Here is a 25,270-nt window from a genome sequence, read left to right as displayed (position 1 = left end):
TGCAAATTTTCTTACTCAGTAAAATTTCTTTGTAACCCCCAAATCAATACTCAGGATGTTTCCATGGTCACTCATGGATATGCACGGAACAGTGAAAAATTTGAGTTGCCCAGTGCATGCATTCCCAGCTGAGGTCTGCTGTCTTGTTTCAGCTCTCCTGCTGTGCACAAGTGTCCTTTTCTGGGTCTGTTTATATTCTGTGCTTTTCGCTGGTGATTTTGCTGTTTAGAATGGCCCCACGCACAGTGCTGAAGTGCTGTCTTATGTTCCTAAGCACCAGAAGGCTGTGATGTGCCTTGTGGAGGAAATACCTTAGATAAGCTTCATTCAAGCATGAGTTACAGTGCTGTTGGCCCCAAGCTTATTATTAATGAATCACCAACCACATTAAATAAGACATCTTTAAACAGAAACACACATAAAACAAGGTGTTATGTATTGATTGGTTGATGAAAATGTTATGACCACAGACTTGCAGAAAAGTATCTCTTTATTTGCCTTAGGAACAATAGCTCAATATTTGCTAATTCAGTGTTTGTGGCAACTTTATAGAAAATGACTGTCACAGGTAACCAGAGTCGACTGTATTTTGTCCATTTTTCATTAGGACGTTTGTCTTTTTCATTTTGATTTGCAAAAGTTGTTTTCTTTTTTTTGCGAGAGTTAAAAAAAATATATTCTAGATATAATTTTTACACAGTTTCTACTCCATCTAGAATTGATATTTATGCTGGATTCAGCTAGGGTTCTACTGTAATGTTTTCCTATCTCAATGGCCTAGTGCCTTGGCATCATCTAATGAATAGCCCCATCTATAATCATTAAATTTAATGTCACTTCTGTCATCTGTGAAATTTCTATACATGCGGATCTGCTTCTAGGCTCTCTATTCTGTTCTAGTAACTTTTGTGCCTGGAATAAATACCACAATATTCTAACAGTATACCTTTGTAACATATCTTGCTATATGTAGAGAAATATTTTCGCTTATTGCTATGGATTAAATTGTGCCCCCCACCAAATTCAGATATTGAAGCTTTAACCCCCCTTCATGGGACTGTATTGAAGATAGGGTCTTTAAGTAGGTAATTAAGGTTAAATAAGGTCTTAAGGGTGGGTACCTGATCTGATAGGGTTGGTGTCCCTATAAGAAGAAGAAGATACATCAGAGATTGCTGTCTCTCCTTTCTGCCATGTGGGGACACAGCGAGAAGGTGGCCGTCTGAAAGCTGGGAACTAAATACGGTTGCACTTTGATATTGAACTTAACCTCCAGAACTGTGAGAAGTCAATGTCTGTTGTTTAAGCCCTCCAGTCTGTGGTATTTGTTATGGCAGCCTGAGCTGGCTAATACAGCTACCTTATTACTATACCATTTTTCTAAATTATCTTGACTGTTATCTTTTATTCTTCCATATGAATTTTATCAGTTTGTATTTTTATTGGAATTGCATAGAAGTTTGATTTTTACAGTTACTGTTTCAGATACAGAGGTGATTGTGTAGTTTTCTCCTTTCAACATATTAATATTACAGTATGTAATAGAGTTCCTATTACTGGGTAGCTTCACGGTTCTAGACTGAAATCCACTTGGTCAGGGTGAGATATTCTTTTAATATTATGTTGAATTGATCTGCTAACTTTCTGTTGGCAGATGACCCGCTTTGTTCAGATACTTCATAGCCTAAGGCACCAGCCCATTGACGGTTGTCATTTTTTTCTCCCCATTGACTGTTGTGATTTTTTTCTCCCCATTGACTGTAATTATGTTTTGGCAGACTCACCTTCACCTCCTTTATGATATCTCTAGAAGTTGACCAGAACAAAGACAAAAAGAAGGAACATCAGTGGGTTTAAAACAGAATTACCCACAAGTTCTCTGTTTTTGTCTCTGGAATATCACTAGCTTATCTAATACTGTGACTCTCCTCTTGGGCCATTTCCTGAGAAAATGCACAGCAGTTAAAGCTCTTTCATTGTTGGTCTGGTGGTATATCCTGTACCTGCAAATGGAGAGTTGAAACAGTGAATAATCACACAGCCCTGGTGGATCCCTGTGTATAGCATGTCAGCATGGGGACACGCCGAGATTGGTTCTGAGCCGTGAACAGGGATGATTGTGATGACTCATCCCCTCCAGGCTCTTTGCTCTCTTCCTCTGGCCGCTGCCCTCACACATCCACACAGGGCTTCACCAGCAGTGTTGGTGGATATCAGTTTGTGTGTATTGAAGGAGGTGGGGGGTAGGGTGGAAATCCTCAGAGGTTAAGGGATTTATTACCATTAAAACATTGTTTTTCCTTCCATCCATTTGAAGGTGGGGTGAGGAGGAGGGTGTGTGTATGGAGAACAAAAGCTTCAGGGACAGGCTGTCTCTCCACAGACATAGGTTCAAAGACAGGGTGATTATAGCTTACTCAGGTAGCAGTTTTGGTAATGCGAGGGGATTAATGTGAGGCTGTGTGTCTCACATTTCATGTATGGGTATCATTTCTAGCTACTCTTTTAAAAAGTGGTTTATTTTCACAATGATAGACACATACGTACACTGGTGGGGTAGCCTGGTGGTACCAAAGTCGGGTGAAGGGGTCGGGGTGCTCCCTGAAGCGTGAGCATCAGGGCTTCCATGTTTCCTGTGTTGGTTGTCCTAGGCTATCCTGATGGCTCACAAGTAAATGCACTCATAATGTGCTTCAACAAACGTCTGCTTAAAGGAAAATGTGTTGTTTTGGGGGCAGTTAAAAGTTACGTTAATTATTGGCCGCTGGGAAATCACTTTCCTTGAGGCCATGTCTGAGCCCTTCTTGCTTCACGACTTGCAGGTAATTCCAAGGTTTCAGCCCTTCTCCACCCATAAGCTCATGACCCTGACATCTCCACTTCCAAGTCTGACTTATCTCCCCATCTCCAGGCCCCCCAGTTCAGCCCCATGGTGGGCGTCTCCAGGTGGATGACTCACAGGCACCTCACAATTTGCATGTCTAAATGGAACTCGGCCATCTTCTACCTCCAACTCCTTCCATTGCTCTTTGGGAAATTGTCATAAGCCTAGTTCAAACTTTATCCTAATTATAGGAAAATAGCACTATTTAAAAAAAACCCTGAAGCTGCCAACTGACTAGCCAGTAATTAAGAGTGACTTCAGGAGAAACCAAGCTGCCTTACTGACAAGTTGGTAAAAGTAAATTAACTCAGACAAAAGGCTAACATTTAGCATTTGATGTTAAATTCATTAAACCACCAACCTAATGAAATTGAGTTGGAAGGAGGAGAGAAGCCAACGTAATTTTTTCTCCATGACTTCTTGTTGTGATAGGTTCTTTTTTCTGGAAAAGTAACTCCCCTTAAATCCCATAGTGCAGAACTTGAATAAAAGATAGAAACTTAATGCATTTTAAGATTATATGATACAGGCGATAAGTGGCTAAACACAGTCATAGTTAAAGTAATTAGAGACTACACACACATTCTTTCTCATTCAGATCATATAGTGACACAAATGAAAACGTTTGTGCTTTAGCAGTAATGATAACACTAGCACTTGATGGTAGCAGCACATTTAATGCTCCCACTAAGTCTTTTTGTTTTCAGTTGAACTCATGTATCAGCTGTGATGCCCTATTTATTAAACATGAATGAGAGCTTTTTACACACCAATCTCCAAATTCACCCAAAGTCACCAGTCTTCCAAGGTTGATGTGAGAGGGACCAGCCCCCTGAACATGACAGAAGAGAATAACATTTACTTGCCAATGAACTATTAGTGTTGGAGACACTGTTTCTCTGCCTCTGGCTGTCTCATGTGATCCTAGCCTTAGAGATGGCTGTTGCAAAAGCCAGTGTTTCTAAAAGGTTTTGCTGACTTGGGTTTTTATGACATGAATGTTAGTGTTGGTTTTATAAATGAATTTGCTCCATTCACATTTTTGCCACATCAAATATGACATCAGTATAATTGCATGCAGGAATATTTCATCTCAAAAGTAGAGAGGAGGGCTTCCCTGGTGGCGCAGTGGTTGAGAGTCCGCCTGCCGATGCAGGGGACACAGGTTCGTGCCCCGGTCTGGGAAGATCCCACATGCTGCGGAGTGGCTGGTCCTGTGAGCCATGGCTGCTGAGCCTGCGCGTCCAGAGCCTGTTCTCCGCAACGGAAGAGGCCATGACAGTGAGAGGTCCGCGTACCGCAAAAAAAAAAAAATGTAGAGAGGAATAAAGTATGATGTCTGATGTTCCAGGAAATCATTCATTCGTTTATTCATTTATTTAACAAATTTATATTGAGGGCCAGCTATGTGCCAGGCCCTGTTCAAGTTATTGGGGGTCCAACAATGAATGAAACAGACAAAAACTAAAAACTCCTGCCTTTTGCCACTTACATTTTCCTGGGAGACTCATGTCTGGATTCTTTTACAAAATATAATATCTGAAAAATACTTTCTGTGGTTTATTCCTTTTTATTGATGACAATTATTCTGTTGTATGAAGATACTACAATGTATTATGTGTTGATGGACATTTGGGCTTCCAATTTGGAGCAATTATAAATAGACTGCTATGAATATTTAATTTGGGGGAACATGTTTTCATTTTTCTAGAATAAATCCTAGGTGTAAGATTGCTCAGTCAGGTGGTATGTGTATATATAAACTGTGTAAGAAATTGCCAAATTCTTCCCCAAAGTGATCTTTCCATTTTATACTGCCACCAGCAACGTATGAGAGTTCCAGTTGCTCCACATCCATACCAACATTTGATATTGTCAGTCATTTAATTGTAGCCATTCTAGTGTCTTGCATCATGATGATTCATGCTGTTTTAATTACATTTCTTCAGTCACTAAAAATGGGGCCATCTTCTAAGGACACACTTTTGTGAAGTATCTGTTAGGCCTTTTGTCCAATTTTTACTGTGTTGTTTGTCTTCCTATTGAGTTATGGGAGTTCTTTATATTTTCTGTATACAATTTCTCTGTCAGATATTATAAGGTGTTTTCTGCCAGCTTGTGGTTTGCCTTTTTAATTCTCTTAATGCTGTCTTTTGATGATCAGGAAATTTTAATTTTGGTAAATCTAATTTATCATTTTTTCTTTTATGCATCATGTCTAAGAAATCTTTGCTTTTGCCTACCTCAGTACTATAAAGGTATTCTCCTTCTATAAGCATTTTAATTTTAGCTTTTATGTTTAGGTCTATGATCCATCTTCAGAACAATTTTTGTATATGGTGTGAGTTAATACATTTAAGTTCATTTTTTTCCATACAAATATCCAGTTTTTCCAGCATCATTTTTGAAAAGACTGTTCTGTCTCCCTTGAATGCGTTAGTGCCTTTATTGAAAATCACTCGACTACATGTGAAGATATATTTTGGAATTCTGTTATGTTCTACTGATCTATCCTTACACTCCAATACCACATTGTCTTAATAACTGCAATATTACAGTAAGTCTTAAAATCAAGGGGTGTAAATCTTCCATCATTCTTCTTCTCTTTCATGATTGTTTTGGCTACTCTAGTACTTTTGCATTTCCATTTAAATTCTAGATTGTTTGTCAGTTTCTACCACAGTGTGTACTGGGATGTTTTTAACTTTTGATTTTGAAATAACTTCAGATTTATAAAAAAGTCACAGGAATAGTAATAAGTAATCCCATATATATGTCTTTACCCAGGTTTACCAATTTTTTTGTCATTCTGCCATATTTGACTTATCATTCCCTCTATGCCTGTTTGCAACTATTATTGTTTTCTGAACCATATGAGAGTAGGTTGCATTAATTACACCCCTTTGCCCTTTAACACTTCAGTGTATATTCCCTGAGACCAACAGTGTTTCCTTACAGAATAACAGCTTCAACTTCAGGATATATGTCTTTGAATTGCCATTCATACTCCAACTTCTTTCATTGTCCCAGTAATGCTTTTTAGATCCCCCTGTCCCTGGGCACAGCTCCTCACCATGTTGCTTTAGTCCCCTTTACTCTGCAACAGTTCTTGGACCTTTCATGACACTAAGATTTTTGGTAAATGCAGAATGGTTATTGTGTAGAATATCTCTAAATTTGAGTTTGGCTGATGTTTACTCATGATTAGAATCTGGTTATGCATTTTTGACTGAAATAATGTAAGTGATTATTTCCTTCTCAGGGTATCACATCTGGAGGTACATGATGTCAGTTTGCCCCTTATTGGTGACGTTAATTTTTCTCATTTGGTTAAGGTCTGTTTTCTCATTATACAGTTATTTTTCTTTTTGTAGTAAAAGGTAATTTGCGGGGAAATCCTGCTAGGATTTTGATGGGGTGATATTGCACTTTGGGAACATTGACTTCTTTAAACTATTGAATATTCCAATCTATGAACATGGTATGTATTTCTATTTATTTGGGTTTTCTGTCTGCAGTGTTTCAAAGTTTGAAGTGCGGAAGTCTTGTACATATTAGATTTATTTCTAAGTATTTTAACCATAGAGGTATTAAAAGGTATTAAGCACAATCACATTGTTGTGCAGTCATCACCACATCCCTCTCCAGAACACGTTCATCTTCCCAAACTGAAACTCTGTATCCATTAAACAGTAATGTCCCATTCTTTGCATCCCCAGCCCTTGACAACCACCATTCTACTTTCTATGAATTTGACTACTCCTCTGTGTATTTTTAATATTGTTGTAAATGATATTTTTAAAATTTTCATTTGCTAATTGGTGCTCAAATATAAAAATATAATTGATTATATTGTCCTTATCTTGTGGCTTTACTAAATCCATATTAATTTTTGTAATTTTTTAATACATTCATTAGAATTCTCTATGTAAATTATGATATCTATGAGTGAAGACAGTTTTATTTCTTCCTTTCTAATCTGTAAGCCATTTATCTATCTATCTCCTTATTGTAATGGTTAGGACTTCCATGGCGATGTTGGGTAGAAGAGGTAAGAGCAGATATCTTTGTCTTGTTTCTATATCTATGGGGAAAATGTTCCTTATTTCACCATTAAGTAAGAAACTCATTGTAGGTTTCTCATAGATGCCCTTTTTATTAGGTTGACAGTTATTTTCTTTGTTGAAAGTTTTGATAATGAATGAGTGTTGGTTTTGTCAATTGCTTTTTTTTTTTTAATAGTAACTGAGATTATTACATGGTTTGTCTCTTTAGCTCTGTATTTTCAGTGATTGGTTTTTAAATGCTAAAGTAACTTTATACTCCTGGGTTGACCCAGTTTGGTCCATTACTCATTTCTATATTGTCTTTTTATTTTGCTGGGTCCAGTTTGCTGTTGTTTAGTGGTGCATGTTGCCCTTTTGATCAGGGGGCATATTGGCTTATAATGTCTATAGAACAGACTTGTCAGCTTTTTATATCAAGTTTATGTTTGCCTCATAAAATGAACTAGAAAGTATCTCTTACTCCTTTATTTTCTGAAAGAGTTTGTGTAAAATTGCTGATGTTTCTTCCTTAAGTATTAGACAGAATTCACCAGTTTCTATTATTTTGGGCTGGAGTTTTAATCATGGGAAGGTTTTTGACTACAACTCCAAGTTCTCTAAGAGATTTAGGGCTATTCTGAGGTTTTATTCCTATTTGTACTAATTTTGGTATATTGTCATTTGTCATTTTTTATGAGTTGTTGGATATATATATCTATGTTCATTTATTATCTTTAACATCTATAGAGTCTTTGGTGAGTCCCCTTGTGCATTCCTGATATTGGTAATGTGTGTTTTCTCTTTTTTAAATCATTTTTTTCTAGGTGTTAGCAATTTGGTTAATTTTTTGAAGAATCAACTTTTGGCTTTATTGATTTTTTTATTGTTTGTTTTCTATTTTATTGATTTCTGCTCTCATCATTAATATTTTTTTTCTAATTACTTCAGGTTTAACTTGACACTCTTTTTACAACTTTTTAAGGTGTAAAATCTCATCTAACTTAAGCATTTAAAGATATAAAGTTCTCTCTTAATTACTCTTTTAGCTTCATTCCACGATTTGGGGTATCCTGTTTTCATTTTTCATATGTTATATATTCTCATTCAATTTAAAATACCATTTAATTCTTCTTGCATTTTATTTTTTGAGCCCAAAGGTTATTTAGAAGTGTGCTATTTAATTTCCAAATAGTTCGAGAGTTTCTAAATATATTTTTGTTATTGATTTCTAATTTAATTTTGTGTGATCAGAAATTTATGGTTTCAATTTTTTAACATATTGTGAGTTATTTTATGGAGAGCATATGGTCTGTCTGGGTGAACGTGCCATGTACACTGACACGTGTATGCTCTCTTGTTGGGTATATTGTTCTACAGATGTCCATTGGGTCAAGGGAGTGGTTAATGTTTCTGTTGTTTCTTCACTAATTTTTTTGTTTAGTTCAGTTAATTGCTGAGAGTCAGGTATTAAAATTTCCAACTATAATTATGGATTTTTCTGTTTTGTTCTCTAGTTCTGTCAATTCTTGTTTATATATTTTGAAGCTCTGACATTAGGTGCATTCATGTTATGTCTTTTTGCTTAATAGGCCCTTTTATTTGAAAGAAGTTTTTGCTGAGTATGGAATCCAGGTTCATATCTCATTTTCTCTCCTAGTGCCTTGAAGCTGTCATTCCCTTGTCTTCTGTTTTGCTTTGTTTCTGATGACGAGTCAGCCATTATTTTTTATCTCACCCTTTTCTATTTATCCTAGGTTTTTAGCAAGTTGATTGTGACATCAGCAGGTGTGGTTTCTTTTGTATTTATTCTGCTTGCTTTTCACTGATCTTCCTTGGTTGGTGTGTTACTGTATTTTAATGAAATTTGGGAAAATTTTGGCCATGATTTCTTCAAACCTTTTTCCCAACTCCGTGCATCTCTCCCCTCCTCTTGGGATTTGATTGTACATAAGTTAGACCCTCTGTACTTTCCTATGGCTTACTAAGGCTCTATTTAATATTTGGTAAATCTTCTTGTCTCTCTTTGTTTCAGTTTGGAAATTTTCCATTGACTGGTCAAGTTTACCAATTTTTTTTCCTAGTTTTATCCAATCTGTTGTTAATATCATACCATGAATATTTTATTGGAGATTCTATGTTTTAGTTCTTCCAGTAGATTCTTTTACAGTTTCCATCTCTCCTGCAATCACCCATATCTTCATTATAGTTTCTTCTGTGCATTGTTTACCATACTTATAGTTCCTTAAAGTACTGGTCTTCAAAGTCTAACATCTGGGTTTATTTCTCTTGACCATGGGTTATATTTCCCTGTTTCTTTACATGCCTAGTAATTTTTTTATTGTACACCAGTCATTTGTACATTTACTGTACACCATACTTTGTGGTTTATACTGTAGGTTTTGTTAACTTCCTCTGAAGAGTGTTTTGTTACTGAAGCTTCTTACATTACTGGCAGGTCACCTGAAGCTTATGGAGTTTATCACTTTTTGTTGAAGCTGTTGCTTCCTCTGCTGCACTCAAGCAGAAAGCCTGTTTATTGCAGGCAGACCCTCTCATAATAAGAATAATAATTATGAAATGGTTTAACCACTTTTAACAAAAATCTGTTTGGGGAAAATGTTACCTTCCTACACAATGTGTAACTACATTTGAGTTTTGGTATTGATTACTTTTCAACCTCAAAGGAGCCTACTTTCCTTTAAAGGTTATTCATTATTTATACCAAGGAATTTTTCTAAGGTTTTCTTCAAACCAGTTTTTGTTTTTAGCAGGTAACATTGCAGGGAAGGTGCTTACTGGCCCCACAATCTCCTCAGCCATTTGTGAAGAAGCCCTTTCTATCACAATATGATGGCTCCTTTTTCTGTTTCCTCCCAATCTCCTACTCATTTTCCATTGCTGTTTTCTCCCGATAATTGTAGTTAACTCTCTCTCTCTCTCTCTCTCTCTCTCTCTCTCTCTCTCCTCCTTTACCATGAACTTGTTGGTATTCAAGTTACTTCTTCATCTGTGTTATTAGTGCCTGGCAGCATTAGGAATGGAGGAGATTTCCAAAATTGAGTTTCTGTCACATTGATGTTCTGAGATTTGGTGAGCATGCTTGTTTCACTTGTGTGGTTTAAAGGATTTTATAGAAGGCAGCTTCTGTGTCAGCACTTTTCTTTAGTCTCTGAGTGACCAGTTTTACAGACTTACTCCAGCGCTGTCACTCTTCAGAGGTCCTAAACAATGCCAGGTGAAAATAAGACATAATTCTATTTGAAACTGAAAAGTAATTCCCACTTGTTTGCTCAAAATTCAGAAACCTGAAAGATGTCATTGTCCAACCATTTCTGTTTGCATTTTTGGACATTCTTTAAAATTCAGATTATAAGCCCACTGAGATGAGTAAGCTGTGAACACGATGTGATGGCCTTGAGCCGCTTCTCAGCATGTCTTTCCTGCACCCTTGTTTGCTCCCCCATCCTGTGGGCACCTGACCAGTGGCCAGGGAGAAGCCCACAGTGAGGGACTAGGCTTTCTATTCCTTGACTCTTGAGGCAGAGAAGAGAAATTGCTTGCTCTTGTGGGGGTCACCCAGGGACTAACTGAATCAAATCTCATACCCTAGGTGGGCTGACGTTAATAAGAACATGCACATCTTCGTGCTTTTCCTGGCATAGGAGGCAAGTGACCTAAACCCAGCCTGCAAACAGGGACACAGAGCTCACACATCCGGGCAGAGTTGACTTGCACTTGTGTTTGTGTATTTGGCAAGTGTAACATTGGTTTTAGTTTAATCAGCAGTTAACTCCAGCTCACAAAGGGTGAGAGAGGGGTGGGTTGGGTGTGTATTGTTAGCACATGTGCTTGCTTATTTAAACGATATTTAAGGAATCCTTGACCCAGAGAAATAATGGCCGGTGAGCTTGAGAGAAAGGGCATCCGGCTCTTACTGACACCAGAATCTCCTGTTTTAGATTATTTATGGCTCCAGGTTCTTTTCTTTGAAAAAGAAATTTTCTTCAGGGGCTGAGAAGACAGCAGAGGAGGGAGAGAGCCAGAGGCGGCTGAAGAGACTGTGTCCTGCCAGACCCTTTGTCTCCACTGTTACGACCGTTCAGACTTTACATTTGTGAGAAAGCTAAGACATGGATTCTTAAAGTCCATTTGGTTAAATTGGACACAACTCAGATTTCGTTTGGGGATTGTCCAAATCAATGTAAGGTGGATGACAAGTGTTAGGCTTATGGCAGGTAGCAGACTTAACAAGTGACTTAATTACAGGCCTGAGGCACTTGCCGAAGTTTGTCCTGGGAGCTCCCAGCCTCTCCCCTTTGCTCCCCCCCAGACGGCAGCCCTAATATATGTGCTTTGGCCCACTTTTACTGTCTCCATGGAGCATCCTCAGGGCCACTTTAAAAAGTACCTAGGTGCTTAGAATGACTGATTTTATTGGCCAAAGGCAGGACTAACAGGTTTTACCGAGAATAATTTAGCACAGACTCCAAGAGGACATGTGCAGGCTGTTTCCTACAGGCTGGGGGTAAGGTTGGACTGCAGGGCAAGTGGAAGGGCTGTGCTTTTGAGAGTCTCCCTCTCTGTCCCCCGTATTTATACATGTGGTGTGCACTATGGAGCAGTGGCAAGGTCACCACTCCTCTGTGGTGTAATAAGCACATCTCGCTGTACAAACTCTTTGAGGCCCTGCCTGACTTTTCGGAATCCTCTCTATTGCTTTCCTCTGTTTCAAAGAATTCTCTCCTACAGTTTAACGGTAGAACACAGTTTCTGAATGAACATCATTTTCATAAAAGCTTCGCTTGCAAACAATGGAAGTTAATAGGGGTGTAGTGTTTCTGATGTAGTTTAAGACTACGATGAAACATGTTAATCGTTAATATTCTGCATGTATTTGAACATAGGCATGAACACGTACCCACCCATGTGTACACTTCACATTTATAATCCGTCTTTCATACTCAACTTCCTTTGTTCCACTCCCCCCCGACCCTAAAGATGCTGGATTTTTTTTTAAGTTAATAGACTTTATATTTAGAGCAATTTTAGGCTTACAGAAAAATTGAACAGAAAGTACAGAGAGATATCATGTACCGGTTCCCCACATCTGTACATACAGTTTCCCCTATCAGTAACATTTTATGTCAGTGTGGTGCATTTGTTATAGTTAGGGAGCCTATGTTGATATGTTATTATTAGCTGAAATCTATAGTTTACATTGCAGTTCATTCTTGGTGTTGCATATTCTCTGGGTTTGCACAAACGTATAGTGACATGTTTCTGCCATTATAGTATCATAAAGAGTAGTTGCACTGTGCTAAAAATGTCTGTTCTCCTGTTCACCGACCCTCCCCCCACCCTTTGGCATTCACTGATCTTTTTACTGCTGCATAATTTTGCTTTTTCTAGAATGTCATAAAGTTGGGATCATACAGTATGCATGCAGCCTTTTCAGATTGGCTTCTTTCACTTAGTAATGTGCATTTAAGTTTCCTCTGTGTCTTCTCATGTCTTTTCTTGATAGCTCATTTCTTTTCAGTGCTGAGTAATATTACTTTGTACTACAGTTTATCCATTCACTGTGGGCATTTTGGTTGCTTCCAAGTTTTGGCAGTTATGGATTAAGCTGCTATAAACGTGCATATGCAAGTTTTTGTGTGGACAGAAGCTTTCAATTCATTTGGGTAAATGCCAAGGGACAAGATGGCTAGATCATCAGATGCTGAATTTAAAAAGAAAAGAAAACAATCGGGGATATTTGACACCTTCCAGTGCACTTACAGACCATGTGTTGTTACCAGAGACGACTACCACGAGGATGGATTCTGCCAGCCTTACCGGGGAATCGCCTGTGCGCGTTTCATTGGAAACCGGACCATTTATGTGGACTCTCTCCAGATGCAGGGGGAGATCGAAAACCGAATCACAGGTAGGAGCACAGACCTTTGTTCTGAGACAGTGAGCACACAGCTGCCTGTCGCCACGCTGGTGTGTTTTCAGTCCCACTTGGGTGTTTTGTTGGTTATGACCTTGGACAGTGAGTCCCTGCCTCCTGCAAGAGAAAGTCAGAGGCCTTTTTCACAAGCAGTTGCGATGACCACCGCGGTTTATCCTAAAATGTTCCCATTTGAATATGAAAATTAGCAAGTACGGTCTGCTTAGAATGTACCAACACACTGAATTAAGTCAACTACGTGGGTCCGAAAGCCCTGCATTGTCTTGTCCTCACCGTGTGGCCAGGCCGGCACCTGCCACATTCACTCCTGGTTCTACTTTTCCTGACTCTTGTGCCTTCTTGGAGTTACGCTTGATTAAACGGTACCCGGGCCTGATTTTAGCTGTTGGGGACAGAGGTTCCAGGCCATCGGCTGTGCCTGGGGACACTGCAGTGAACTCAGACCCCCTTAGGCCCCCGGTTTCCAGGCAAAGCCAGGTCTTTGGGTACCTGCTCCGTTGTGTGAGAAATGGAGCAGATCATTTAGGAGTGAAGCTACTCGTTCGTTGTTTTAGAAGTTACTGTCTCTGGTTGGTTGTTAGTCCTCACATTGATGTCAAGGACTTCCTGGGGGAAAGCCCTTGAGAAGTGAGAAAATGAATTAGACCAAGGCCCCAAAAAGCCCCCCTCTGTCTCTCTCTGCTCTCCCCACAAGCCCTAACGTTTTCTCTCCAGACTCTATAAGGAACAAGGAGGATCTTGTGAAGATGGCAGGTGTCCCAGTTGAACTACATCCTCTGCACAGTGGTTCTTGACCCTGGCCAACCTGTGATGTGGGGCTTCCGGTGATTCTGGAGGGATTTGTGGAGGGGCTGGCAAAGCACTGCCCTGGTAAGGGCACAAAGGAAGTCCCCAGATAGAAACTCACATAGGTGACACTGATGTCCTTCTAAGTTCAGGTCAACCCTGCCTTTGTATTTCACCCACAGTCTAGAGGGTCTAAGGTCATGGTCACAGAGGGGCCTGCCTGGCCCATGGTTACAGAGCCCCCTGAGGACAGGGCCAGGTGTCCAGTGAGAATGGAAGGGCAGTAATGGGGCCTGGAGATCTTGGAAGGTGCTTTCTTGGTCTAATGGGAGAATCTTTTGAAATTGTTGGTATCTCTCATTGGAAAAGCTTCTTATGCCATTTAAAGCAGAACTTCTGAAACTTTCTGACCACAACATACAGTATCAATAAAAAGTATATTTTGCATCGTGACTTAGTCTACATATACATCTACTTCATAGAACTGAAATGGGTTACAGGAAACAACATTTGCCCTGAACAAAGGCAGTGAGTGCACTGTGATTTTTCTCTTCAGTTTTATTTCATTAAAGAAAAAAGTTGGTTCCAGCCTTAATGCGAACCATGCACTCTGACATCCTCTGTTCCATTCTAATCATCTTTTAAAATGCTACCCGCAGACTCCAGAATTAATTTTATATCCCAGTAATTGGCAAACACTGATTCAAGGCAAAAGATTGTCTCTCAATTATTTCTTCAGGAATTGTTTAAAGGATTAACAAATCAGATGTCGAAGCAGACTCATTTTTATAGTAGTGTTTAGGTACAAGTTTAGAATGAGGGTTCTCTACATTTGTGTATTTTTGGAAAAATAAATGTGAAGTTGCTCTAGACTGACTGACTTGAGGTTTAGAGACTGCATTGGTTGTGGAGATAGTCTGTTTGGAGAGAGTGCTTGTCAGAACTCATTCCAGGGACTCTGGAAGCTTCCCAGGAATGGGCCCCAGAGCCGTCAGAAGGATGTGCTGGGTGTAAACAAAAGCGGGGACATGATGGTTTGACCTCCTCGGTGCCTAGAACCATCTTTCAGAAATAAGCCCTCACATGATACTTTCTGGGGCCGGGATAGGAGAAATCCTAAAAGGGTCGGCCTTGACATCCTGTCACTTGGTACCCCAAAAGCAATGCTATGTTTGGCTTTCTTAGCTCTTTCCCTGCCTGGGGGTCAAGGCCAACACTGGCAACAACCCTCTTGGTAGTCAGTTGCCAGCTCACGTGATGGGGCTGAACTGGGTTCAAACTTGGTTTTTCAGCTAACTCCAAGAGACCCTGCACCTTAACCTCTTACCTCTCCATTTCTCAATGTTAATATTGTCCAGAGGGGACCAGAGGACTAAGGATGATGTGAGCAGCACACTGCAGAGTGCCCGGAACCCAGCGCTGCGTGCAGCGCATGGACACAGCCTGTTACCAGACCCTCGTGGACCATTCACCTCACGTGCTATTTTATTGGCTCCATGTGGGCTTTCATTCCCCATAGTGTGGCCTCGACAGATCACTTGACATATAAAGACCCAGGCCCAGAAAGGACTGAGTGACTCACAGCCCTGTAGGAAATGACAGGGCAGGGCCAGAACTGGGCTCCCATGCCAGCTCATCTAACCCAGTGCCTGCCATGGGTGGCTGGTGGGTCCTTGGGGTTGGTGGGGGGGCGGGGGGGGCGGTGTGCGGAATGGGTGCCAGCAGCGCCACCTGCTGGCCACACTGGTCATGGCACTACAAGTCATGGGTGGAGCTGGGGTGTCCCAGGAACTAAATTCCAACCTCTCTGGTTTCCTCCTCCCCATCTCAGCAGGGTGTGTAGGCAGAGGCGCCGCTTTTTCTCCAGCTGTCCAAGATCAGATCCTTATAAGCAGGTCCTTCATAGGTCAGAGTGGGGTGGGCCTTCTGGCGTGGGCATGTATGGGGCAGCTAATGCTTTCCTTTGAACCCTGACTGCCACAGCCCTGAGGAGAGCGCCTGGAGTGCACGCCTTCCCTACTGCCACTGGCAACTCTGCTCCCCTTCACCTACTTTGTATCTGCAGCTCCCACCCCTTCCCTTCTCCACATCAGGTGTCAGGTTCTTCGCATCAGGCTCCATCTTGTGACGTCTTGCCCCTAAAAAGCAAGCCAGCTCACCCTGGCTCCAGACTCTCCTGCGAGAGCCTGCTTCTCTGCTCTCCTTTATCACAAAGCCCTGCCCCTCTCCCCACTTAGAACCTCCTCCAGCAGTTTCTTGGCTCTCCCCAGACTCCACCTGAGGGACTCCCCTGCACCTCCATTTGTCATCTTACCCCTCCTTGGGCTGCACGTCACAGGGTGGATCACTCGTCTTTCTGGCACACTGTCTCCATCCCCTGGGTCATCTGCTCCCTGGCCAGGCCTCCCCTCTTCTCACAGGCCCTGAGATGTCAGGAAGACCAAGGTTTGGCCCTTGTGCCTCTACTTCAATCCCTCCTTCTAGAAGCCACTCAGCCCACAGCTTTACCTACCGCCATGTGCTTGCACAGCCAGTCCATAGCAGGACCTCAGCAAGTGGCTTTGGGTCTGATAACAGAATCTTCCTGTCATGGAAATAGCATCTAGGTGGATGAGATCTGGGGCCGAGTTTTCTTTCTTTCTTGTCTCGCTTTTGACGTTTATAAATGAAGTCCTGGCACCAGGGACCTTCTTTGTCTGGTGCAAACCTGGGCGGCCTATGTGATCCCTGGGGCCCTGCTCTTGTGAGAGCCTCTCGCGGCTGGCAGAAGACAAGGCGGGGCGCGGATGAGATGGGGGCCACGGGCGCCGGGCAGGGTTAGGGGGCCCTGGGCAGGAGGTGGGACCATGGGCCCCGGGCAGGGGTTGGTCCCACGCAGGGCCCCGCCCACCCTAACGCCGGCCTCGCCGCCTCCGCAGCTGCCTTCACCATGATCGGCACCTCCACGCACCTGTCGGACCAGTGCTCGCAGTTCGCCATCCCGTCCTTCTGCCACTTCGTGTTCCCGCTGTGCGACGCGCGCTCCCGGGCGCCCAAGCCGCGCGAGCTGTGCCGGGACGAGTGCGAGGTGCTGGAGAGCGACCTGTGCCGCCAGGAGTACACGATTGCGCGCTCCAACCCGCTCATCCTCATGCGGCTGCAGCTGCCCAAGTGCGAGGTGTTGCCCATGCCCGAGAGCCCGGACGCCGCCAACTGCATGCGCATCGGCATCCCGGCCGAGAGGCTGGGCCGCTGTGAGTCTGTGCCCGCCCCCTAGGCCGGGGTCCTGCCTCTTAAGAGCCTGGGGACCCCATTCCATCCGGGGAAGTCTCACAGACCGGCCCCCATTCCGGCAGGGCAGTGGCGGGGTGGGGACTCGCCGTTGTCCAGGTCCAATTGCACAGCCCTCCTGGCCCTGCCTGCTTGTGGGTCCCCAGTAAGTCACTTTACCCCGATGAGCCACAAACTTGGCTTCTCTAAGATGGGAGGAATTTCTGCGCCTGCCGCCAAAGCTGTGAGGAGCTTTGGGGGAGGCAGGGTCCGCTTCCAAGACTGCCTTGTGGTGCACAAGCATCTCTCAGCAGCTGACTAGGATTGTGGCCCTCCTTGAGGGGAGGGGACCCAGGGAAGAGGTCGCCTCCCTCTCAGGCCTGGGAGATACTCACTTCCTTGGCGAGGCCAGGGTTCCCGAGGGCGGCAGGGCTCCTCACCAGGGCGGTCAGAGCCTGGTCTACAGACCCACTGCACCGTCCAAGTCCTGGTTGCCAGGCTGACTCCATGGGACCTCAGGCAAGTTGCTTAAATACCAGTTTCCTCGTATTACACGGGGATAATAACTACTGACCTCAGCAGCTGGAATGTAGATTAAATGAATTAGTATTTAGAAAGCTCTTAGAACAGTGCCTGCACACGGCAAGCAAGGTGTAACCGGTGTTCAACAAACACACACCCCAGGTGTGGCTCAGAGAGGCCCTGGGTCCCCCCCACCCCGGAGTGGAGTGAGCCTGGGACTCTGCGCACAGGAGGCGGAGACGCGTCCTCACTGAGGCTGGGAGGCCAGGCCTGGGAGTTTCTCTTCCCTCCTGCGTCGTTTGGTTTTGCTTCTAGTGCAAGCGAACGTGAGGCTGGGGTTGACATCGTCCTTGTGGAATGGGGGTGCCTGGTGAGTCCAAAGGTGTTTTAGGGCCATAGAATAACTTCTGACCAGTTATCTTCCCCATATATGTAGCTGGTGCCCCCGCCCATTTAATTTGTGGGCTTGGGACTGTATTCAGTCATTACGTCTAATGCTGCTTTCCTTGGAAGTGATGTCAGACTCTTTGGTCTTTTGGAAATTTCAGTGTGGGTACATCCAGGCAGAGTGGCTTTGTTGTTCCTTTTTGGAATAGTTGAAGAAGGGCGCTCCCTGGACCCCCAGAGGAGGGCGGCTTCCTCTTAATTTTCGGGCCTCCTGACGCATCTTCTCTCTCAGACCATCAGTGCTACAATGGCTCAGGCACGGATTACAGAGGAACGGCAAGCACCACCAAGTCGGGACACCAGTGCCAGCCGTGGGCCCTGCAGCATCCTCACAGCCACCACCTGACCAGCGCCGACTTCCCCGAGCTCGGAGGAGGGCACGCCTACTGCCGGAACCCTGGAGGGCAGATGGAAGGCCCCTGGTGCTTCACGCAGAATAAAAACGTACGCATGGAACTGTGTGACGTACCCTCTTGTAGTATGTATTCTCTCTCTCTTTTTTTTTTAAAGTGTTGACTGTGGGGTGTACTTTGTGATGATGTGGAACCGGGAGGCTGATAGATAGCTCTGGGAGCCCCCTGCCTACACCGAGTTTCACCACCATGATTATTTGCTTTACATAAAGCTGTTGCTGGTTGTAAAAGGAGTATTTGGTCATTATCGGACGTTTTAAAGTATAGAAAAGTCTGAAGAAGAATGGGCAAATCACCTCTAATTTTGTCACTCAGCAGAGACTACTGTTGACATTTGGGGGCCCTTCTGTCAGGCCTCTTTCCATGTGTGGTCCTGGGATATTCAGTTTGGCCTCTTGTTTCCCAGTGAACATTGTCGTGCATTTCCCACTATTAGTGGAAAGTGCTTCCCGTTACAGTTACAACCAGCTTTTCAGACCAGCATCTGTAGCTGGGTCACAAGGCCTCCAGCTCGCCCTCCCTCGCCTCACACTTTGCTCAGCTTTTACACAGAGACTTAGCAGAGTGAGGAGAAAATAGAACTTAAATCTCTTAACTGTTCTCCCTGGGATTTCTGTCTTAAATTATGACTAGGAGAAAAGTTTGTAGTTCATGGTTGCAAATTTTACAGACATCATTATCTCTGTGCAGGAATAAATTTTAAGAATGAAGAGTTAGGTAATTAGATGATAGTCTAGTTATTCAATGGAATGCTACAGTTGAAAAAACTTTCCTGCAAGGAAAGATGTTCATATTGACCTGTTAAGGGAAAGAAGCAAGCTGTAGGGCAATAGCTGTGTTACGTTTTTTTGGTTTCTCTTTCTTCCTGTTCTTCTCTCTGTCTCTCTGTCTTTCTTTCATCCTCCTCATCTCCATCCCTTCCCTTTCCTTTCTCTCTCACTTTCCTTCCTTCCTCCCTTCCTTCCTTCTTTCTTTCTGATAAAAGAAACAAAATGAGTGAAGGGTATGTGAGTGAGCACACATATGCACCTGTATTTCATGGAAGAAGCTTTGCAAAGATAAACATCATACTTTCAGCAGTGATTTCCCATGGCCTGCAGATATGTTAATACATAAGATGTTTTTACAATGAGCAGTTTTTATTTTTGTAATTAAAAATGAATCGAATCATAAAGAAAAATATGTACGTTCTTTGACCTCGCAATGCCATAGGAATCTTATATTGCAGAAATAGTTGCACTTAAAGGGCAGAAATGCAAGGATATTTGTTGCAGAATCACTTTTAACAGCTAAATGACAAACAGAGTAATGGTTTACCAGCAAGGGGTTGGATGATAACTGAAGTACATCCGTACCATGGGACAGGGTGCAGCTCTTGCCGAGCGCCTAGTGCTGTCTGTTCTTTGAGGAACGTGGCCCGAGATATATTATTCTGCCACAAAACCAGGAGCAGGAAAACATGGATGATGTGATTCCATTTAAAATTCTATTTTTAAAAATTATATGAAACTGCTGCTTCTCTATATGTCAAATTAGTTGAATATTGGTTATTTCGTGTTCAACTTAAATATATACATAAAAAATTAAGTGAATACCAACCTATTAACAATAGTATAGCCTTTGGTGAAATTAGTTATTAGGAACATTCACTTTTCTCTAATGCTGTCAATAGAATTATTAATAAGCATATGTTCTGTTGGTGATTTTTTAAAGGTAATGGATGGTGGTCACATCTCTCACCTTGGCCTGAGGGTCCTGGAATCTCCCCTTAGCCCTAATCATGAAAAATGACCCAGAATGCCCTGAGTCTTCTAAAATATCGGCCTCCAGGGTGGAGTCAGGATAGTTGTGTGTGTGTGCTTGTATTTGATTTTTATCTTCTTTTGGAGGCTGGGGGGCAAGACTGGCTTTGGGACAAAGCTTCTTTACTATGGTGGTGGTAGTGGTATTTTTAGAACTGAATTAGCTCCTGTGGGGACCACATGGACCAGAAGTCACTTGTTTGCTTTCACATGGAAAACTCATTACCCACTGGTCATAGGGAGGCCCAAGTCCCACGTGATTATTCACAAGGTTAAGGTGAAAACTGTTGTGGGGAGAGGGGTCTTTTGGAGGACTTGCCTCCCACATCACAGAGCAGAAGCCTCAACTCTCCCTCAGAGGGCAGCACTGCCCACAGGGTTCCTGGCCCTGCTTTAGCCTTGCAGCCTGGGGCCCTCTGTGCTTTTCTGTAAATCCTGTAGGGGGAGACAGAGCGTTGCTCGTCACCGTGGAAAAAAAATGAAGGAAAAACACTTGGAAGCCTCAGACTGTTTGTACATCTTACCATTGTTTTTCAAGAATTGTTCTGCCCCTACTGCAAATTGTCGGGTCAAACTCATTGGCTACCGGTGCTCTTTTAAATCAAATGCATTTTACATTATTGTCTTAAAAGAATATGGGTTCATTGTACAAAAATGTGGAAAACCCTAAAATGTTGAATGAAGGAAAGGATCATTTCTAATGCCAGTATCCCATTTCCTTCACTGAGGACAAGCCTGTCCCATGTGTTTCATCGAGTTTAGTAAAGATGAAAAGTCAGAGCACCTATTTCCAAAGGTATTCAAATTAGAAGGGAATGTGATGGTGGTGTTTACTACTGTAAGACCTTTAGAGTTCGTTTATCTTTTGAGCTCTGTATTCCTCTTTGTTTCCGTGGTGGGCAGCTCTAGATTGTGTCTCACAAATGTTTAGCAGGATGTGCGTTTTGGGGTACATTACTTTTTTTGAGGTTTTGTTTATATTTTTGTCCCTTTGTGAAACTTACCCTGATTATCTACTTGTGCTTCAATATTTTAGTTGGAGATGGGAATGGGATGGTGGAGAACTTCGAGTTGCAAACAGGGATGTTTTCAGAAAACTCATGAACGCCTTGCTGTTCACAGGCCCCCAAGACAACAGCAGGATGGGAATTCTGTACATCTTGGTTCCGAGCATTGCCATCCCCCTGGTCATCGCATGCCTTTTCTTCTTGGTCTGCATGTGCCGGAATAAACAGAAGTCTTCCTCCTCCACGCCCCAGAGGCGGCAGCTGATGGCCTCACCCAGCCAGGATGTGGAAATGCCTCTCATCAACCAGCACAAGCAGGTCTCTGTGCCCCCGTATTTAAAGCGGCAGCTCCCCCAGGCTTAACCTCTACCTGGAGATTGGTTACCTCCAATTCTAGGTTTCTTAATTTGCTTGATACACAGCACATAAGTCTTTTAAACTGTCCTTCATTTTGCCGTTTCTTCTCTAAGATACACCAGGACGTTTGTGTCCTTAGGGAGTATATGGAAGGTGTGTTTGGACTTCACTGTTCTCCCTCGACGGAGACCAGCCATTTTAGCATGGGTCCGAATGAGTTGTTCTCACTTTGCTGTGCTTCAGCTGTCCCCACAGGAGGACACACAAAAGAAGGGCTCAGATCACCCCCACCACATGGTATTTTTAAGGGAGGATGACCTGTTTTCTGGTCAGTTTGGGGTTGGGTTGGTTTTGCTTTGTTTTGTTTTGTTTTGTTTTACAGGGAAGGACACAGCAGCAGTCCTGTAGTGGTGGTAGGGGGGCAGACCACCCCCAACCTGAGTTCTTAGGATAGCGAGAACACACTGAAATGTATCACAGGAGGAGGTCTCTCCCAGCCCACCTAGCTTCAGTGAAGGGGCATTTATATTACTTGAAAGTTTTGGGGGAAAATCATTTCCATCCAGGCTATGAAGAGGGAGAGGGTGGACTCATTCAGCTCAGTAGCCAGGAGTCACTGAGGGTTTGTTGTGGGTGAAGGGCTGGCAGGTGAGAGCACAGATTCCCTTGGGTTCAGAGAGCCTCCGAGGACAGGGGCCAGGCACACAGAAGGGACGGGAAGTTGTAGAGGCTGAGAGACGCAAGGTTCAAATCGATTTTACGTGTGTGGTGCTTCTGTCAAGTGGCATCCACTGGAGAATCTAATCAAGAGGAAGCAGCAAAACAGGCCCTTGGAGGCACATCTGGAGAGCAGCTGGCCTGGACTCTACAAATGACTCAGATTGGGGAAAGCACACCTCAGGGTTCGAGGGAAATAGACATTGCATCTTGTTGTGATGAACAGTGGTGGCTGGGTCTGTTGGTGGGTGCACAGCAGGGAACATCCGGAAAGGCCCTCAGTGGGGGACACAGCTGGGAGGGTGACCTGGGACAGCCGGAGTTCAGCATGGCTGGGGTGTGTAAATAGGTGTGCACACACACACACAGACACACACACACACACACACACACACCCTCACACATATAGTCTGCAATGGTATCTTTGGGGTGGGGACATTGTTTGCAGCCTGGTTGGGACCCTGTTGAAGGTTTCAGGCAGCCTCGTGGTGTCAGAGCACATTTAAGAGCAGAGAGCATTGTGTAGGGCAGGCTGAGGTGGGCCAGGTGGGACCTGTGGGTCCTCTGCAAGCCCAGGCTTGGGGGGGCGGCTCTAGGACTGCCCACCCCCCCACCCGAATCCCCTCCCAGCTGTTCAGCTCTGCCTCCTGGCGTCTCGGTGGCAGAAATGTTTCACCGGAGCTTTTCTTCTTGGCAGGCCAAACTCAAGGAGATCAGCTTGTCCACGGTGAGGTTCATGGAGGAGCTCGGGGAGGACCGGTTCGGGAAGGTCTACAAAGGGCATCTGTTCGGCCCGGCGCCGGGCGAGCAGACCCAGGCTGTGGCCATCAAGACGCTGAAGGACAAAGCGGAGGGGCCGCTTCGGGAGGAGTTCCGGCATGAGGCCCTGCTGCGGGCACGGCTGCAGCACCCCAACATTGTCTGCCTGCTGGGCGTGGTGACCAAGGACCAGCCCCTCAGCATGATCTTCAGCTACTGCTCTCACGGCGACCTGCACGAGTTCCTGGTCATGCGCTCGCCGCACTCGGACGTGGGCAGCACAGACGACGACCGCACGGTGAAGTCCGCCCTGGAGCCGCCCGACTTCGTGCACGTGGTGGCGCAGATTGCCGCGGGCATGGAGTACCTGTCCAGCCACCACGTGGTCCACAAGGACCTGGCCACCCGCAACGTCCTCGTGTACGACAAGCTGACCGTGAAGATCTCGGACTTGGGGCTCTTCCGCGAAGTGTACTCGGCCGACTACTACAAGCTGATGGGGAGCGCGCTGCTGCCCATCCGCTGGATGTCCCCCGAGGCCATCATGTACGGCAAGTTCTCCGTGGACTCGGACATCTGGTCCTACGGCGTGGTCCTGTGGGAGGTGTTCAGCTACGGCCTGCAGCCCTACTGCGGCCACTCCAACCAGGACGTGGTGGAGATGGTCCGGAGCCGGCAGGTGCTGCCCTGCCCCGACGACTGCCCTGCCTGGGTGTACGCGCTGATGATCGAGTGCTGGCACGAGTTCCCCAGCCGGCGGCCCCGCTTCAAGGACATCCACAGCCGGCTGCGGGCCTGGGGCAACCTGTCTACCTACAACAGCTCGGGGCAGACCTCAGGCGCCAGCAACGTCACGCAGACCAGCTCTCTGAGTACCAGCCCCGTCAGCAACATCAGCAACACCCGCTACGGGGGCCCCAAGCAGAAGGCCCAGCCCTTCCCGCAGCCCCAGTTCATCCCCATGAAGGGCCAGATCAGACCCATGGTGCCCCCTCCCCAGCTCTACATCCCCGTCAATGGGTACCAGCCCGTGCCGGCCTACGGGGCCTACCTGCCCAACTTTTACCCGGTCCAGATCCCGATGCAGATGGCCCCACAGCAGGTGCCCGCCCAGATGGTGCCCAAGCCTGGCTCCCACCACAGCGGCAGCGGCTCCACCAGCACGGGGTACGTCACCACCGCGCCCTCCAACACATCCGTGGCAGACAGGGCAGCCCTGCTCTCGGAGGGCACTGAGGACACGCAGAATGTCCCAGAAGATGTGGCCCAGAGCCCCGTGCAGGAAGCAGAGGAAGAGGAGGACGGCTCCGTCCCCGAGACCGAGCTGCTGGGAGACAATGACACTCTGCAGATGGACGAGTCTGAGGTCCAGCTGGAAGCCTGAGGGCTGCAGGGCCACGGGGCGATTGTGGGGGAGACTGGGGCCTCCCTGAGGAGCGCTCCCCGGCTACCAGTGGGCTGGAGTGCAGTCTCCCTGGGCGAAGTCCTCCTCTGTCGTCCTCTCGTACACGGAGCAGCGCCGTGCCCACCTGCTTGGTTGGAGGGTCTTGTAGCCAATGGCTCCTGACAGGGCAGGGGTGGTAACCCAGCAGGACTCATGGTGACCCCCAGTGCCACCTACATTTCTCTGGAGGTCAATCGGCCGTGAGCAGTGCCTGTGCTTTGAAGGAAATTAGGTAGCATCTTCCCTCCATGTTGCATAGGGTTTGAATATTTCCAAACATTGGGAAAACAGGCCTGCAAAAAGGCAGTGAGGTGGGACCTCGGGCTTTGCGATGCCCAGCGACTGGGCTGCTGCGTGAGGATGGAGGAGGATGCTTTTCTCTCTGCTACCCCCCCACCCCACCCCCGTCCACCAGTAACAGTCTCCCTTCAGCCGCCAAAGATTAGTGGGAACAGGACGTGGCCGCCTGCCCCCTGTCAGAGTCTGATGAGAAAGGGGCTCCTGGAATGGGAGTTCCGTATTAAAACGAAATGTGCCTTAAAAGAAACCCACACAGTTTTGTACTTTTGTGAAATGATTTTAATTATCCTGCATGTGTATTTTGCCCAGTTTCTGGAATTCAAGGGAAAGCGTTTTTGGGGTTTGGAATGTTACAAAGGAGGCAATATTGTACAGAGCACAGTATTGTTATTTTTTTTCTTTCTTTTTTTAGAATCCTGTACAGACCTTAAATGTAATTTATATGGCTTTTGTATGCCATTTTCATTGAAGAATTTTGAGCTTAAAATAATGACTTCGTAATTTAACTGTTTACGTTACCCACATTGGGATGCCACCTGATTGTGTTTTGGTTTGCTTGTGTTTGTACCATATGTAAGCGA

At 44.8% G+C, this 25,270-nt stretch overlaps 1 protein-coding gene across 2 annotated transcripts in view; it reads left to right on the top strand.

The window, feature by feature from the left end:
• ROR2 (receptor tyrosine kinase like orphan receptor 2) overlaps positions 1-24,936 on the top strand; it is a 213,976-nt gene extending 189,040 nt beyond the window's left edge. The window contains exons 5-9 of one of the 2 annotated variants that reach the window (XR_010841625.1): positions 12,732-12,859; positions 16,591-16,905; positions 18,123-18,334; positions 21,228-21,430; positions 22,884-22,969. Coding sequence is in view for 1 of the 2 variants with exons in the window: in XM_059071036.2 (XP_058927019.1) it covers positions 12,732-12,859; positions 16,591-16,905; positions 18,123-18,368; positions 21,228-21,430; positions 22,884-24,329 (2,338 nt within the window). In the remaining variant the exon portion in view is untranslated. Of the gene's footprint in view, positions 1-12,731; positions 12,860-16,590; positions 16,906-18,122; positions 18,369-21,227; positions 21,431-22,883 lie in introns of both variants that reach the window. The other variant, XM_059071036.2, reaches the window with a different exon arrangement.
• Positions 24,937-25,270: the final 334 nt, after the last annotated feature.

This window comes from Kogia breviceps, chromosome 8 (genome assembly GCF_026419965.1).
Source record: "Kogia breviceps isolate mKogBre1 chromosome 8, mKogBre1 haplotype 1, whole genome shotgun sequence".
Taxonomy (NCBI): Eukaryota; Metazoa; Chordata; class Mammalia; order Artiodactyla; family Physeteridae; genus Kogia; species Kogia breviceps.
Note: the sequence above shows the minus strand (reverse complement) of the source record. Positions and strands in the feature narration are given on the sequence as shown.